Source organism: Callorhinus ursinus, unplaced genomic scaffold (assembly GCF_003265705.2).
Source record: "Callorhinus ursinus isolate GAN/ISIS: 27379988/994484 unplaced genomic scaffold, GSC_fseal_2.0 scaffold8, whole genome shotgun sequence".
Lineage (NCBI taxonomy): Eukaryota > Metazoa > Chordata > Mammalia > Carnivora > Otariidae > Callorhinus > Callorhinus ursinus.
In genome coordinates, this window is record NW_027397070.1 from 45327675 (window position 1) to 45342413 (window position 14739).

At 38.5% G+C, this 14739-nt stretch overlaps 1 protein-coding gene across 4 annotated transcripts in view; it reads left to right on the forward strand.

Annotated features, from left to right (window-relative positions):
- Positions 1 to 14739, forward strand: part of PSEN1 (presenilin 1) — a 68783-nt gene that overhangs the window by 38867 nt on the left and 15177 nt on the right. For all 4 annotated transcript variants that reach the window (XM_073895518.1, XM_025869719.2, XM_025869718.2 and 1 more), the window contains 3 exons: positions 5082 to 5149; positions 5929 to 6149; positions 10527 to 10625. In XM_073895518.1, coding sequence (XP_073751619.1) covers positions 5082 to 5149; positions 5929 to 6149; positions 10527 to 10625 — 388 coding nt within the window. The remainder of the gene's footprint in view (positions 1 to 5081; positions 5150 to 5928; positions 6150 to 10526; positions 10626 to 14739) is intronic.

The following is a 14739-nucleotide window of genomic DNA, read 5'->3' on the forward strand; positions in this document are numbered from 1 at the left end:
TTTCGTTCTTCACCTTTTATGGGGAGTCTGTATCCTATTTAGGGTCATATCCACACCTGCACACCTTCAGGATGGGCCCGTAAGTTCATACCAGTTTTAAAAGCTTGCTTTCTTGAGCTTCCTTTCTGTGATCTCCCTGGTACTTTTTGGTTCTTTTGGACGTCCCTGTTCCATTTCTCCAGCCAGAAAGCTGATTTATTTTGCCAACGACAGGGACAAGAAGTGGTAGAACAGAGAGAGAGAAGCAAGTGCCATCTGCCTCGCTTTCTAAGAACTAGAGCTCCTCCAGTTAGAGAGGAAGCTTCCCCTCCGTCTGAATTTTAGGCTCCTGCTACCCTTAATACCACCCCCACAGGATTGTTTAATAGCTGGGTGTGAGAGAATGGTGAAAGGAAAAAGCCAAAAAGTGAGATTTTTGCATTCTCTTTTGGTGTTAGGAGACGTCTTTCCTGTTGCTTATCCAGAACTAGGCTTCTCTAGAGCTCTCACTATCTTGCTAATGCACGTTCGGGGTTGCACTGAGTTCTGATGGAGGAGGGTAGTACTGGAGGAGAAAACGTGATAAACTCACTTCTAATTCCACAGCCCACCTGACTCTGTCCACTTGTCTGAGTCCTCACCTAGCAGCTGCATGCATTCTATCCAGTTGCAGGGGAGACAGGTTAGATGTGCTTTCACTCCATGGCACCTCAAACCTGTCTTGATATATTTTGGCCAGTTTTGTGCATCTTTTAGTTACATCTCATTTTAGACAGTCTAAAAAGGGTTTATTTTCAGCCACATTTCCACATTTATTTTTTCATTCGTGTTGTTTTGTTTCTTAATGTTAAGTTCAAGTCTTAGCAGGCACAGCCAATTCTATAGGAACAAGTTGTTTACTTTGGTTCCTAGTCTAAAATAAAAGGAGCTTTTGAAAAAGTCAAATACTCAGAAACTTGCCAGGACCTGTTTGGAAATAAACCTGGAGGATTTATTATGTCACTGGTTGGTTGTGCAATGTCTGTGAGAAGCACAAGAAGCTAAAAGACCAAACAAACTTGAAGAAGGTAGAAACTGAAAAGGCAGTTAATTATTACATACCACAGTTAGAAATGAAACTATATAACTTATTAAAACCGTGTGATTTCTGGGCTGGACAGTTCAGGGTTTAGAGGAGATGCTTGCTGTTCTATACTGAAGCAGGGCTCTTCTTTCAGAGCCTTTAGCACAGGAAAGCTGAACTAGGGATTTTTGCAAGATGAGAAAAAAGCCTGTTTTACCATCTGATCTAGAAAAAGGGAAGTGCTATTTAGTCATCATCAGAAGAGACTTTGAATTCAGGTAATAATTAAGAAAACCATAACATCAATGACCGGAAACCATTATTACAGACAGAGGGCATTTAATATCTTTACAATATGACGAGAACTTACAAATCATTCAGAAAATTATGAACATGAATATTATAGAACATTAGAGCATGCAGCTCTTGATCTCAGGGTTGTAAGTTTGAGCCCCACATTGGGTGTAGAGATTACTTTAAAAAAATAAAATCTTAAAAAAAAAGAAAATTATGAACAGCCTAATAAATTTTTAAAAACCCAAGCCAGAGGAATTACAAAGGAAGTATAGATGGCCAGGAGAGAGACAGAGACAGATGTGTATATATGTTTCCTCAGTGGTAGAAACAGAAACATATTAAAATAACAAATTAACATAGTTCACCTGCTGACTTGGTGAAGATTAATGTAGTCTTTTTTTTGTGAAGTCATTAAGCCAATATATATCAATAGTAATTAGAAAAAGTCTGTACACTTTGATTCCATAATTTTGCTTTCATGATATATCTAAGAGAAATAATCTGAAATGCAGAAAAATATTTGCATGCTAGGACTTTTATCCTAGCATAAATTATAATTGGAATAAAGTGGAAAACCATAAGTTCCATAAGAAACATGGAATAAGAAAAGGTTAAATAAATAAGAAAAAAAAGGCTAAATAAATAAGAAAAGGTAAAATTGTGGGTTCGTTCCATATATGCAGAATATTACAATTTACTCATTTAAAAATCATTTTCAAAAAGTATTTGGTGGCATGAGAATGTGTCTGTAATAAAAAGTTTTAAAAAGCAGAATGCTAAACTATATTACTTGATTATAATGTTGAAAGGCCTTTATACATGCCGACAGAAAACATGCCTGAAAAAACATGTTAATAACAACTTTGGTTGTCTCTGGTCAGTGGGAATGGTTTTTTTCTTCCTTTGGTGTTTCTGTATCTTCTCAGTGTTATACATATGTTATTTTTGTATTCAGAACAGCGCTTTCTTAAATACCATCCCCATGTTCCCTTGCTGAGAAAAACAAGGTAAAGAGCATTTCTCAAGAAAGATGAGAATTTCTAGTATTCAGTATTTACTCTGGCCTTTTTTTTTTTTTTAAGATTTTTATTTATTTATTTGACAGAGAGAGAGACAGCAAGAGAGGGAGCACAAGCAGGGGAGTGGGAAAGGGAGAAGCAGGCTTCCCACAGAGCAGGGAGCCCGATGTGGGGCTCGATCCCAGGACCCTGGGACCAGGATGTGAGTCGAAGGCAGATGCTTAACAACTGAGCCACCCAGGAGCCCCTTACTCTGGCCTTTTAAGTCGGATCTTAATACAGAGTACCAATGTACATCTTCCACTTTGTAAAGCTTTTCTGTTTTGTAATATTTTATATACTTTTTAGTTTTGTAACTTGGATTATCTCTGAAGCTGAGTCTTATGAGCATGATGGGGTGGGATGCCCGCAGGGAGGTTTCTTTCTGCTTAAGCTTTATTGGATTTTCTGCAGATAAAATAGAGTAAGGGCTCCCTTTAGAATATTTTGCTAAAGTTGAATATTTTGAGAGGGAAATGTACAGGTGTCTTTAATTTACTTTGATATATATTAAAAATAAAAAGGATGGAGAGATGGATAGAAATGCTACAAAGCAAGTACAGCAAAATGTGAATGGTAGCTGTAAAATTCTTTAAACTTTGCTGTGTGTTTGAAAAATTTTTTTTTCTTTAAAGATTTTATTTATTTATTTAATTGACAGAGAGACAGTGAGAGAGGGAACACAAGCAGGGGGAGTGGGAGAGGGAGAAGCAGGTTTCCCGCTGAGCAGGGAGCCCGACGTGGTGCTCAATTCCAGGACCCTGGGATCATGATCTGAGCCAAAGGCAGACACTTAACGACTGAGCCATTTTTGTTTAAAGATTTTATTTATTTATTTGAGAGAACGAGAGAGAGCACAAGTGGGGAGGAGGGGCAGAGGGAGAGGGAGGCGTGGAACTCGATCCCAGAACCCTGAGATCATGACCTGAGCCAAAGGCAGACATTTAACCGACTGAGCCACCCAGGTGCCCCTTGAACATTTTTATAATAAATTATTTATTTTTTTGGAAGAACACCGGAAATTAAGTTTGTTGTATTCATGTAGTCAATTTAGAATATTTGAATGTCCAAAGAATACCAACTTCCATGTAAAGGCATTCTTTTAACCTTTTCCCAAATTGTACCATCTTATGAAGTTTTAAAGAAAAAGAGTCAGCAAGAATTTTTTTTTATTAAAGATTTTTATTTATTTGAGAGAGAATGAGAGAGAGCACGAGAGGGAAGAGGGTCAGAGGGAGAAACAGACTCCCCGCCGAGCAGGGAGCCCGATGCGGGACTCAATCCCGGGACTCCAGGATCATGACCTGAGCTGAAGGCAGTCGCTTAACCAACTGAGCCACCCAGGTGCCCGAGGCAGCAAGAATTTTTAAGAAATCTTTTCTTTCAAAGGAATTAATAATTACAGATCACCTTGGGTGATCAGAACAAAACCACAAGAGAAAATTAACATATATTTTAATCACAACTAGATTTTGATAGCTTAGAGCCTGATTATTGGAACAACTGGATCTGGGAGGTGGGTGTGGGAGTTTTTTGTTTTGTTTTTTTTTTAACGAAGACAAAATAATATTCCAGTTAAGAGATGATGTTTGGGGGATGCCTGGGTGGCTCAGTCAGTTAAGCGTCTACCTTTGGTTCAGGTCATGATCCTGGGGTCCTGGGATCGAGCTCTGCATTGGGCTCCCCGCTCAGTGGGGAGCTTGCTTCTCTCTCTCCCTCTGCCACTACCCCTGCTTATACTCTCTCTCTGTCAAATAAATAAATAAAATCTTAAAAAAAAAAGATATTTGGAATAGTAAACTTCGTTGAAAGATTAAAGCATATAATGGGTGTATCCACCTCAAAATAATTTCAGTTTTGGAAATTACTTGACAAATTTTTGTGCTTCTCCATTCTGTTCTTAAAAACCTCAGGCTCCCTGAGTTGTATAGTATTTTCCCAAATACACCCATTACATAAAATTACCATTTAAAATGTTCATCTTGTGTAACAGGTTACAAAAGTCAAATCTGATTCTCTCATATTCATAAGCTATACATGAGTAATAGTGACTAACATTTACATAGTGTTGTATGAATTCTGCATAATAAGGATGGACTGACTTATAAGTGTTCCAAAGAATTTGTAATATTACTACTTATTAATGAACCATGTAAAATAAACAGAAAGCATTATAATGCTTACTGAAACTTTAGATTCTGAATATTATTTTATCAAATGGCTATGTAACTTAAGGCCTATTTTAAAATACACTTGTAGATATACAAAAGTCACTTAATGGACTATCTTATTTTCAGTTTCATTGAATTTTATTTTATTCAATTTATTTGTTTATTTCAGAAATATCACAAAATTTTTCCATTGAAAATATTGCTTCTTTAAAGTTTAAATGTTGACTGTTGGCTCTGTTGAGAATTTATTTTAGAATGCATTATTTTAAAAATTTCACATATTTCTAAAGGAACAAAGGTCTATATATGTCTTGCTGAATTTTCTATTTTCTATTCTGAGTAGTTCAATACCAAAGAGTTCCAATATAAGTATGCACTGATCCTGAAGTCAGTTTGAGTTCTGCCATTTGAGAAGAATAACATATACAGAAATAATACATTATTTTTGTAAGAAATTTGCCTTTCTTTAGGGTATGGGATCTGTTAATTATATTGAAATGCTTTCTTTTCTAGGTCATTCATGCCTGGCTTATTATTTCATCTCTGTTGTTGCTGTTCTTTTTCTCATTCATTTACTTGGGGTAAGTGGTGAAATATTCTGTTTTTCAGAAATTAACTCTGAGCTATATAACTGTCACTTAAAGCCATGTACTTTGTTGATGAAATACTCTTAAATTATGATTGTTTCCATATGTAGTTTGTACTTGGTATGTTTAAGACTAATTAGTATTATAAAATATATTTTTTTCATGGCTGCACTAAATTTCATTTTATGAAAATAATGTATGTCCTAGCTATAAAATTTATTGTGGATGTTTAATTTTTCTAATTTCAGATATTTTAAACTAGGGTTTCTTTCCATTGTGGCATTTTTTTTCTTTTAAGATTTTACTCATCTAAGAGCCTGTACACGCGAGGGGGTGGGGAGGGACAGAGGGAGAAGTAGACTTCCTGCCAAGCAGGGAGCTGGACATGGGACTTGATCCCAGGACCGGGATCATGACCCGAGCCAAAGGTAGAGGCTTAACTGATTGAGCCACCGAGGCGCTCCATCCATTGTGGCATTTTAAGTGATATGTGGCCTTTCTTTAGTTTTTGTATTTACTTTTACAGCTATGACCTATGATACTGGTTTCCCATTTGTATGAATGATACAGAGTTTTCTGTTAAAGTAAGCTCAACTTGAGAGAAAAAGTGAATTTAAAGAAAACTGTTAAATAGCACAGTTTGATATAAGATATGGTAAAAATATGAAGGTAGGATATGAATATCTAATTTGAGGGAACCATATTTCTAAACAATGTTTTGATGAAAATTACTGTACATAAATAATTTTAGATCTCTGTTTAATTTTTTTCAGGGAAGTGTTTAAAACCTACAATGTTGCCATGGACTACATTACTGTTGCACTCCTGATCTGGAATTTTGGTGTGGTGGGAATGATTGCCATTCACTGGAAAGGGCCTCTGCGACTCCAGCAGGCATATCTCATTATGATCAGTGCCCTCATGGCCCTGGTATTTATCAAGTACCTTCCAGAATGGACAGCATGGCTCATCTTGGCTGTGATTTCAGTATATGGTAAAACTCAAGACTGACATTTTGTTCATCACAGAAGTACCTCACTGGTGTGTTTCCCTTCCTTTTCCAGTTATCTTGACTTAGGAGAGTGATAACAGTTACACCTCATAGCTCTTCAATAAATAATTAATTAGCTATAGTGTCTTTTTCATACAAAGATTTCCATTTTTTTGAGGTTCAGTTCTTTAGAAATGTTGTCTTATTGTCCCCCAGTTTAAGCCAGTGATGGATTAGTGGAAGGATCCATAGACTTCTGTTCAGAAGACTTAGATTTAAAACCTGTCTCCACCACCAACAGTCTTTGTGATGCTAAGAAAAAGCCTGACTCTTTGAGCTTCAGTTCCCTCATTTGGAAAATGGGCACGGTACTTCTGAGTTGTAAGAGTTCAGAACCTATGTTGAAAAGCACTAGCAGAGTGCTTCACACACATAAAATGCTCAATTAGTTTTTAAATCAAAATTAGAACACCTACTTTTTATAAGGCAACTTGGGTAGAATTATTCTTTTAAAAACAAAACTTACTTTGGCAGTGTGAGATTCAAATTGATTAACAACGAGTGTCACATGGGTTCCAAACGGTCACAGTGTATCTTTGCCATGAATGACAAAAGCAGCTGTATAGGTGTGTGCTCTCCGGCTGTCACCCTGCATGAAAGCCAGAAAGAGAGCCACTTCCAGAGGTCAGTATGTGGTCTCTATATAATAATTTTATCCCTATTCAAATGCTTATTAAAATGTCAGGTGACCTGTAGTAGGAATCCTCATCATCCCCACTTGATGAGGAAAAAGTCCATGGAAATAGAATTAAATGGTTCTGTTCTCATATTTGAGCAAGCAGTCCTAGAACTATAGTCATGTACTTTCTGTGTCTTTCATAAAGACCTTAGGTGATATAGCACTTGATGGTTTGCAGAGTCCCGGTGTATTATTGTATCGCTTTGTTCTGGCCAACTCTGGCCCCCACCCAATCAGCAACTGGTAAATACTTTGCAGTCAGAGGTTTTACTAGTATGTTCTTCTGTTCAGTGACTTTTTCTACAGCTGCAGTTTGCCTTCACCTTCAGAGGGACACATTGTATCATTACCTGGCTGCTGGTGGAATTCTTCCGCAGCCCTACCTTTGCATACAATTTTTGTTGACTAGATCTTAACCACATCCAGCTTTCTTCAGGAGCACAGATCGATGATATTATCCTCTGAAGAGATTCATTTGACATATTCATTGAAGACATACAAATAGTCACACAGGAGCTCAAAAAAAGGGGGTGGGCATTTGCCTGTACATAGTACAAGGCTTTGCCACCCTGGTTGAATTCCTGAAGATTATTTAGTAAGGCTTCTGTATCTCTGACACTGTCAAGAAATAGCAACAGAACCTCCCTACACCCACAATGTTAAAACAAGCCCAGTATATTTTAGGGCTTTTTGGGATCTGGAGGCAGCATATTCCTCATTTACAAATTTTATTTAAGCCTGTTTGTACTGTTACAAATTGGCCCATCTTGAATTGGGGCCCCCGACGATAAAGAGCTCTAGAATCTGTCCAGATTGTAAGAGAACAGTCACTTCTGTTAAAGTCCCCTCCAGAGAATCATTCACTGTAGAAGCTATAGCAACCTACTCTCACACCTGAAATCTCTGGACCACCCATGATGATCAGAAGTTGCTCATGGATTCTGGTTTGAGAAACTGCCCTCCTCAGTCCCATGCTGTACACCCTTAGAGAGGCAGTTGGAGAGCGCATACTGAGCTCTCCTGGAAACAGGTTCTCACAGGCCCTGAACCCATGAAGCTCCACGTCATTCTCTGGGTTATGGAGGCAGCATTCTACAAGCTCAGGCCAGCTACCAGGGCCTCCTTGCTAATGTTACCTACAGGATACAGCTAAGTCTGGGCCTTCTGGAGTATCACACCTACAAGAGAGGCGGCGGCTTCTGTTCTCAGTCCCTTGCTTGTTGACAAGGTTCTAGAGGAGCTCACCCCTTTCTTGGACCTGTGGCTACCTGGGGAGCCAGTGAACAGAAGTGGGAGTTTGTACACCTTATGAACAGCATCAAAATTATATGTGATGAAGCTTACTGAAGAGCTCCTTCTTTTCATTACCTAATCCAGACATCCTTGATTGAGGAGTGAGATCCAGGGGTCAGCAAAATTAGATGAACTTTAGCCAGTCACCTTATCCTAGTCAACAGTTGGCTCCATCTGTGCTTTTTTACAGACTCTTGGGCCACTGCCATGGTTTAATCATCTGGTTCCACCAATGATAGCAACAGCAGTTACTTATCCAAGGTTTTCCTCTTTGAGGAAAATGACTACAAGAATCTCTGGCCTCACAGATACTCAAAATATGTATCAAGGTTATACATGTCCCTGTACATACTAAAGCCACAGTACAGACCTCACTTTATCCATTGTGGACTTGCAGACGTTGTTAATAGTGCCCATCTCACCTGTAAAGGTATACAATGCTGGGCTCTTGAACAAGTGTTTCAGTGGGACTTTCACCGTCCCTACCAGCCTCGGGCTACAGACCTCAGAGAGCACCATTGTGACAAACTCAATCCAGTTAAAATTTAATTAAATGGAACATGGCATATATGTATCATCAGTCAGACATCAGAGGTGAATTTTAATAAAGAGTCTGGTTCTATTTTTGTATGTTCAAAAACAACAGAGTGCCAGTTCTGGAGGCAGCCATATCTGGTTCAAATCCAGGCTCCTCTCCTATCATTTATTGGCTGTGTGACTAGCACAATGATCAACCCTTAAGTCTTAGTTATTATGAAGATTAAATGAAAAAATACATATAACACACTTAGAACAGTATCAATAAATGTTAGCTGTTATTTTTTAGAATATATAATCCTGTAAAGTAATCAAGGCAGTAATTCCTGTTTTACTGGACCTAATAGACCTGAAGTTTAGAGAGGTGAAGTATTTGCCCAAGCTTAACACTCTTTGGTCTAGAATCTGAATCCCAAGTCCAGTATTCTTTCTACTACGTTACACTATTTCTCCCATCAACACTCTTTCTTCCATACATGATACAAATGATTATTTCTCCAGATCTTTGAGTTCCTTTAAGAGACTTTTGTATCCACTACTTAGAGTAGTGATTCTCAAGTCCCTTTTTACAATGTCTGAAGATTTTTTAATTTGTCCCACAGGTTCTAAAATTTTTTAAGCAAAATTCACTTTAATTGCTCTAAAAATAAGGGAGTTTAACATTTAGCACTTCTATTAGGGGCAGCATGTCATAAAACCAAGGTAGTTACAGGACATGCAGCTTCAAACAGGTTGAAAATCTCCTTATTTCAGAGGGCAGCAAATCTCCCTTTTCTCATCCAAAACAAATCAAAGTGGAAGCAGTGAGAGCAGAGAATTCTTTGTGTGTGTTTTATTATATCAGTGGTAGTCAATGTAGTATTCAAGGAGACATGACCACTTGCAGGTGTGAGGGGGTTTTTTTTTTTACTTAAATGCATCTGAATGATGGTGATGTCTACACAAGCTGTGAAGTCTTCCTTCACAAATTTAGCTACACCTGTTTTAATATTTTTAAATGTTTGAAATTTTCTGTACTTCTATATTCTGGATTTTTATGGCACAGAAAATGTCAGAAAAATTGCAGTTGATGGAAAGAGATGGTGGTAGAATCAAGAATAGTTTAGGCAAATTGCTTTTGTTCTGAGTTGCTGTTTTTTTGAAAAAATAACCCACTTTTCAGCACCACATGCATTCTAAGACCTGACAGTGTGAAGTGCTTTTGACAGAAATACAAAAGAAATACTAAAAGGTTTTCATGCAAAGATTTATTTTGTTTTGTTTAAATTTACTATCCTTTAATTCAAGTATCCCTAAGTAGTACATACACTATTTTTAAAAAGGAAAGGGAATGATTCTGTTACACTGCTCTTCATATTTTGAAAAATTCGGTCATCCCCTCTATTAAATTCCTCTCGTTGTAAAGCTTCTATCTGTGGCTCGTAGATATGATTTGTTCAGAAATGGCTTGTCTTTGTTTCTGCTTATTGGAAATTGACAATAGCTCTAGAATAGTTCTGTCTTGTCATTATCTCTGCCTCTTTTCTTCAAACCGGGAAGACTTATTCCTGGAACTCTGTGATGATACACTGTAAACTAACCAAATAGGCAAATCCAAAGCAAAATTTACACTGATCATCTGTGTGGTTTTGTGTATTTTGTTTAGGTTGTTTTTCCCCCATCTGTTCACCTGCTGTTTATTTCGTATTCATTCAACATCTTCCTGCGTAAACAAGACATTAACCCATTTCCCTTGGTTAATTCCTCCCTAACACACCCATTTGTAAGTTTAGCCAACACATTTTTCCAGATTTTTTTTTTTCTCTTTCTAGATTTAGTGGCTGTTTTGTGTCCAAAAGGCCCACTTCGTATGCTTGTTGAAACAGCTCAGGAGAGAAATGAAACTCTCTTTCCAGCTCTTATTTACTCCTGTAAGTATTTTGGAATGATGTTAAATTAGTACTCAGCTTAGAATTTATAGGAACTCAAACACATGTAATTATGGTCATTATTATGATACTTTTTCCTCATGTTAAATGCATAACATTAAGACAACTTCTACACATCCCTGTTGCCTTGCAAACTATTGTCTTCCACCTGACACTAGTTCAAGAGAGTTTTCAGTAGGTGTAGAAATAGAAGAAATATTTAGAGAGTGGGGAGCCATTACTCTCATTTAAAATCTTGTTAGTCTGGGATGCCTGGGTATCTCAGTCAGTTGGGCATCTGCCTTCGGCTCAGGTCATGATCCCAGAGTCCTGGGATTGAGCCCCACTTCGGGCTCCTTGCTCAGCAGGGAGCCTGCTTCTCCCTCTTGCCTGCAGCTCCCCCTGCTTGTGCGCGTGCTCTCTCTCTCTGACAAATAAATAAATAAAGTCTTTTTTAAAAAATAATAAAAAAAATAAAATCTTACTAGTCTAGAGTTATCGAGCACTTTTTTTTTTTTTAAGATTTTTATTTATTTCAGAGAAAAGAGAGAACACAAGTAGGGGGAGCAGGAGAGGGAGAAGCAGGCTTCCGGCTGAGCAGGGAGCCTGATGCAGGGCTCAATCCCAGGACCCTGGGGTCATGACCTGAGCCGAAGGCAGACGCTTAACCGACTGAGCCACCCAGGTGTCCCAAGAGTTATCGAGCACTTACTACAGAGGAATCTTGCCCTAGCTTACTGAAAAAATTGTACTGTTCCTTCACAATGTGCCCCTTTTTTGTTATTTTAGGATCCCGTTCTTCCTAATCACTCAAGTGTGCATTTGGGCATTGACCTGCTGCCACAGAACACTGTGGGAGACATAAAGATGTTTAAGATACTTTGTCTTACTCAGAGCTCCTTTGCTTATAGTTTAGAGGTGAGATAAAACAAATGTATAAATAAGCAACATCCAGCATTGTTACCAGATTCAGAGGAGGCACAATTGAAGTGTAAAGAGAGTTCAGAAGAAGGAAAACCTGGCTGGGGAATCAGGGAAGGCTTTGTGGCTGAGAGAGCATTTGGATTGAACCTTTTAAGGATGGTGGGATTTCAGCAAACACAGATGGGAGAGTTGATTCCATAAGTGGGCTTGTCAAATAATGGCTTTGAGACGTAAATGTGAAGTATCTTTATCAAATTTCAGGTGTTTAGATTGACTAGAACATGGAGTAAAAATGGGGGAAGTTCTAGGAGGATGAGTTTGGGAAGGCAGATTGGGGCAAGATCTGGGATAGCTTTGAGTGGCTGGTTTAGATATCTGTATGCTATTCAGTGATCACTGGGAAATCAAAGGTTCCTGAGCACAAGAGTAATGTGACCAGAGCTGTGGCTCCATAGGCTTGCAGCATTGTGCAAGTTGAATTGTGGGTGGTGAGAACTGAGGTGATGGCTAATAACGAAGCAGATATGGTCACAATCTAAGTGGGAAATAATGAGGATCTGAATTGTGGTATTGTTAATGGCAGATCCAGGAAGAGGACTGATTGACAAGAGGTTTTAGAGGTAGAATCAGTAGTTCTTAGCAACTGATGAGAGAAGTTTTAAGCCTGAAGGAAAGGTGATGAAGAAGAGGTGTTTTTCTTGTTTGAGGAACATTTAGTTTGTCTGTAGCCCGTATCTTACTTAATTGGTGGGACCTGTGAACCAGGTAGAAATTCCCAGCATAAGTTTAGAAGTGAAGTACTAGTGCTTGGGGAATGGTTGATTAGAGGTGCGGAATTGAAAGCGTAGCAGAGGTAGTTGAGACTTCGGAAGTGGATGAGTCGTTCAACAAAAGTGGATGAGAAGAGGATGTCAAGGACAGAATTTTGTCAACTCCTGTGTTTAGAGAAAGAAAAAATGAAGAGAAAACAGTAAAGGGAAGAGAAGAAAATTGGGAGAGTCAGGATTTTTCACTTAACAATATCAGGACATGTTTTCCATGTCAGCATGGGAAGTGGCTGCATTAAGTATTCTCTATATAGATACTCAGAGAAGCATGTCCTGGTTGATAGACCTTTAGATCATTTCCATTTCTTTTCTGTCACAAACAGTGCTTGTAGAGATCACCTATCTTTGTGAAATTTTTTGTGTGATACAGTTTTTAAAATGGAATTGCTAAGTCAAAGCATGTATGCTTTTAAATTTTGATGGATCCAAATTGCCTCCTAAAAAGGCTATACCAGTTTATATTTCCTTTAGTAGTGTGAGGTACCAGTTTCCTTATACCTTCATTATTACGTGTGTGTGAAACTAAGAGGCGAAAAATAACCTCGTTTTATTTTGATCTTGGCTTATTAACTAATAACTATTAGTGATTATTTGGACTTTTTTTCATGTTTTTCTTAGCTATATACTTATATTTCTTGTTTTGTGACTGGGTATAATATTCTTTTCCATATGGATTTTCAAGACTTTTAATTGCACAAGTAATACATTAATGTATTATGCTAGAAAAAATTAAATATTGTAGATAAAGCTAAATTTCACTATAACTGTCATCCCTAGGAGCGCCTGGGTGGCTCAGTCATTAAGCGTCTGCCTTTGGCTCAGGTCAGGATCTCAGGGTCCTGGGATCGAGCCCCACATCAGGCTCCCTGCTCAGCGGGAGGCCTGTTTCTCCCTCTCCCACTCCCCCTGCTTGTGTTCCCTCTTTCGCTGTGTCTCTCTCTTTGTCAAAAAAAACCAAAAAACAAAAAAAACTGTCATCCCTAATCTTAATACCTTAGCAAGCAGTTACCCCTGTTATCAGTTTGATATATCCTTGTAGACTTTTTTTTTTTTTTTGGCCTATTTTTCTGTTGGGTTATTGGAAAAACAGAGTTTCCAGAAGGAAAGAACACCAATGCTCTAAAAGAAGCCAAAGATGAGGACGAAGTAAACCATATAGAATTTGGTGCCTTGGGACATCTTTAGTGACATTTAAGAGAACAATTTCAGTAGAGTGGTAGGGCCAGAAGCAATGCTCCAAAGGGAGGGCAGTGTGTCTGTGTTTTGCTGTTGCTGGCGGTGGAAGTTACGGTGTGGCCAGAGAATGGGTGGTGAGGGAGGAGAGGTACAGTAAACATCACCTGCTACAGAGATTCCTGTCCGCAGGCAGAGCAATGGTGACCTGAGGGGAGAGCAGGCCTGAGGAAAGGTGTTTCCAGGAGATAGAAGATGTAATTGTGTTTCTAAGGTTGAGGGGAAGAAGCCAAGTAGAGAAAGCCTTTGAAGAGACCAGCAAGAAGGAATGATTAATGGAGTGAGGTTATCAACAAAGCAGGTAGAAATTGCTCTGAGAGTTCAGGAAGAGGAATTAGAAGAGAACAGGGAAAGACTTGGAAGGAAGGAAAAGGAAGACAGAAAAGGCAGAAGGTAGTAAGACATAGTGAAAGAGAGAGGTAAAGTTGGGAGCACGTTGTAGTTGACCTTCATCTTTCTTGTGAACTCAGTGTGAGATCATTTGGGGGAAGTGGAGAGACGAGGACTATGCTTGTATGTGGAGAAGTCTGGTCAAATATTAGAAAACTCATTGTCTGGAATGCAAGGATCTTTGTTTTGCTCTTTTTCCAATATGAATTTATTATCATGTGCTTCCTGTGTTTTTTGGCAGAAAAGAGCAGGTGAAGTTTTGAACATCAAAACTCTTAATTTTTCTCTTAATCAGCATTTGGGTGTGAGCTTCTTATGTGTTATTCCTGGAAATTAAAATCAACTATGTATTTTATATTTGTGCATACAGAATGTCCCGCCAAATGTTGATAGTGAATCCTGGGTGGAAGTAACTTAAGTATCCATCAAAGGGAACACTTTCAAATAATTATGGTACATTCATACAATAGATAATTATGCAGCCATTAGAAAGAATGAGGTAGCTCTGTATATGTCCAGTTGTTTTTTTTAATGTTAAAGATTATATACTAAATACAGAAAGCAAGATTTAGTGATGCCTAGGTGGCTCAGTTGGTTAAGCATCTGCTTTTGGCTTAGGTCGTGATCTCACGGTCCTGGGATCAAGCGCTGTGTCGGGCTTCCTGCTCATTGGGGAGTCTGCTTCTCCCTCTCCCTCTGCCCCCCCCCCCGCTTGTGTGCTCTCTGTCTCTCTCAAATAAATG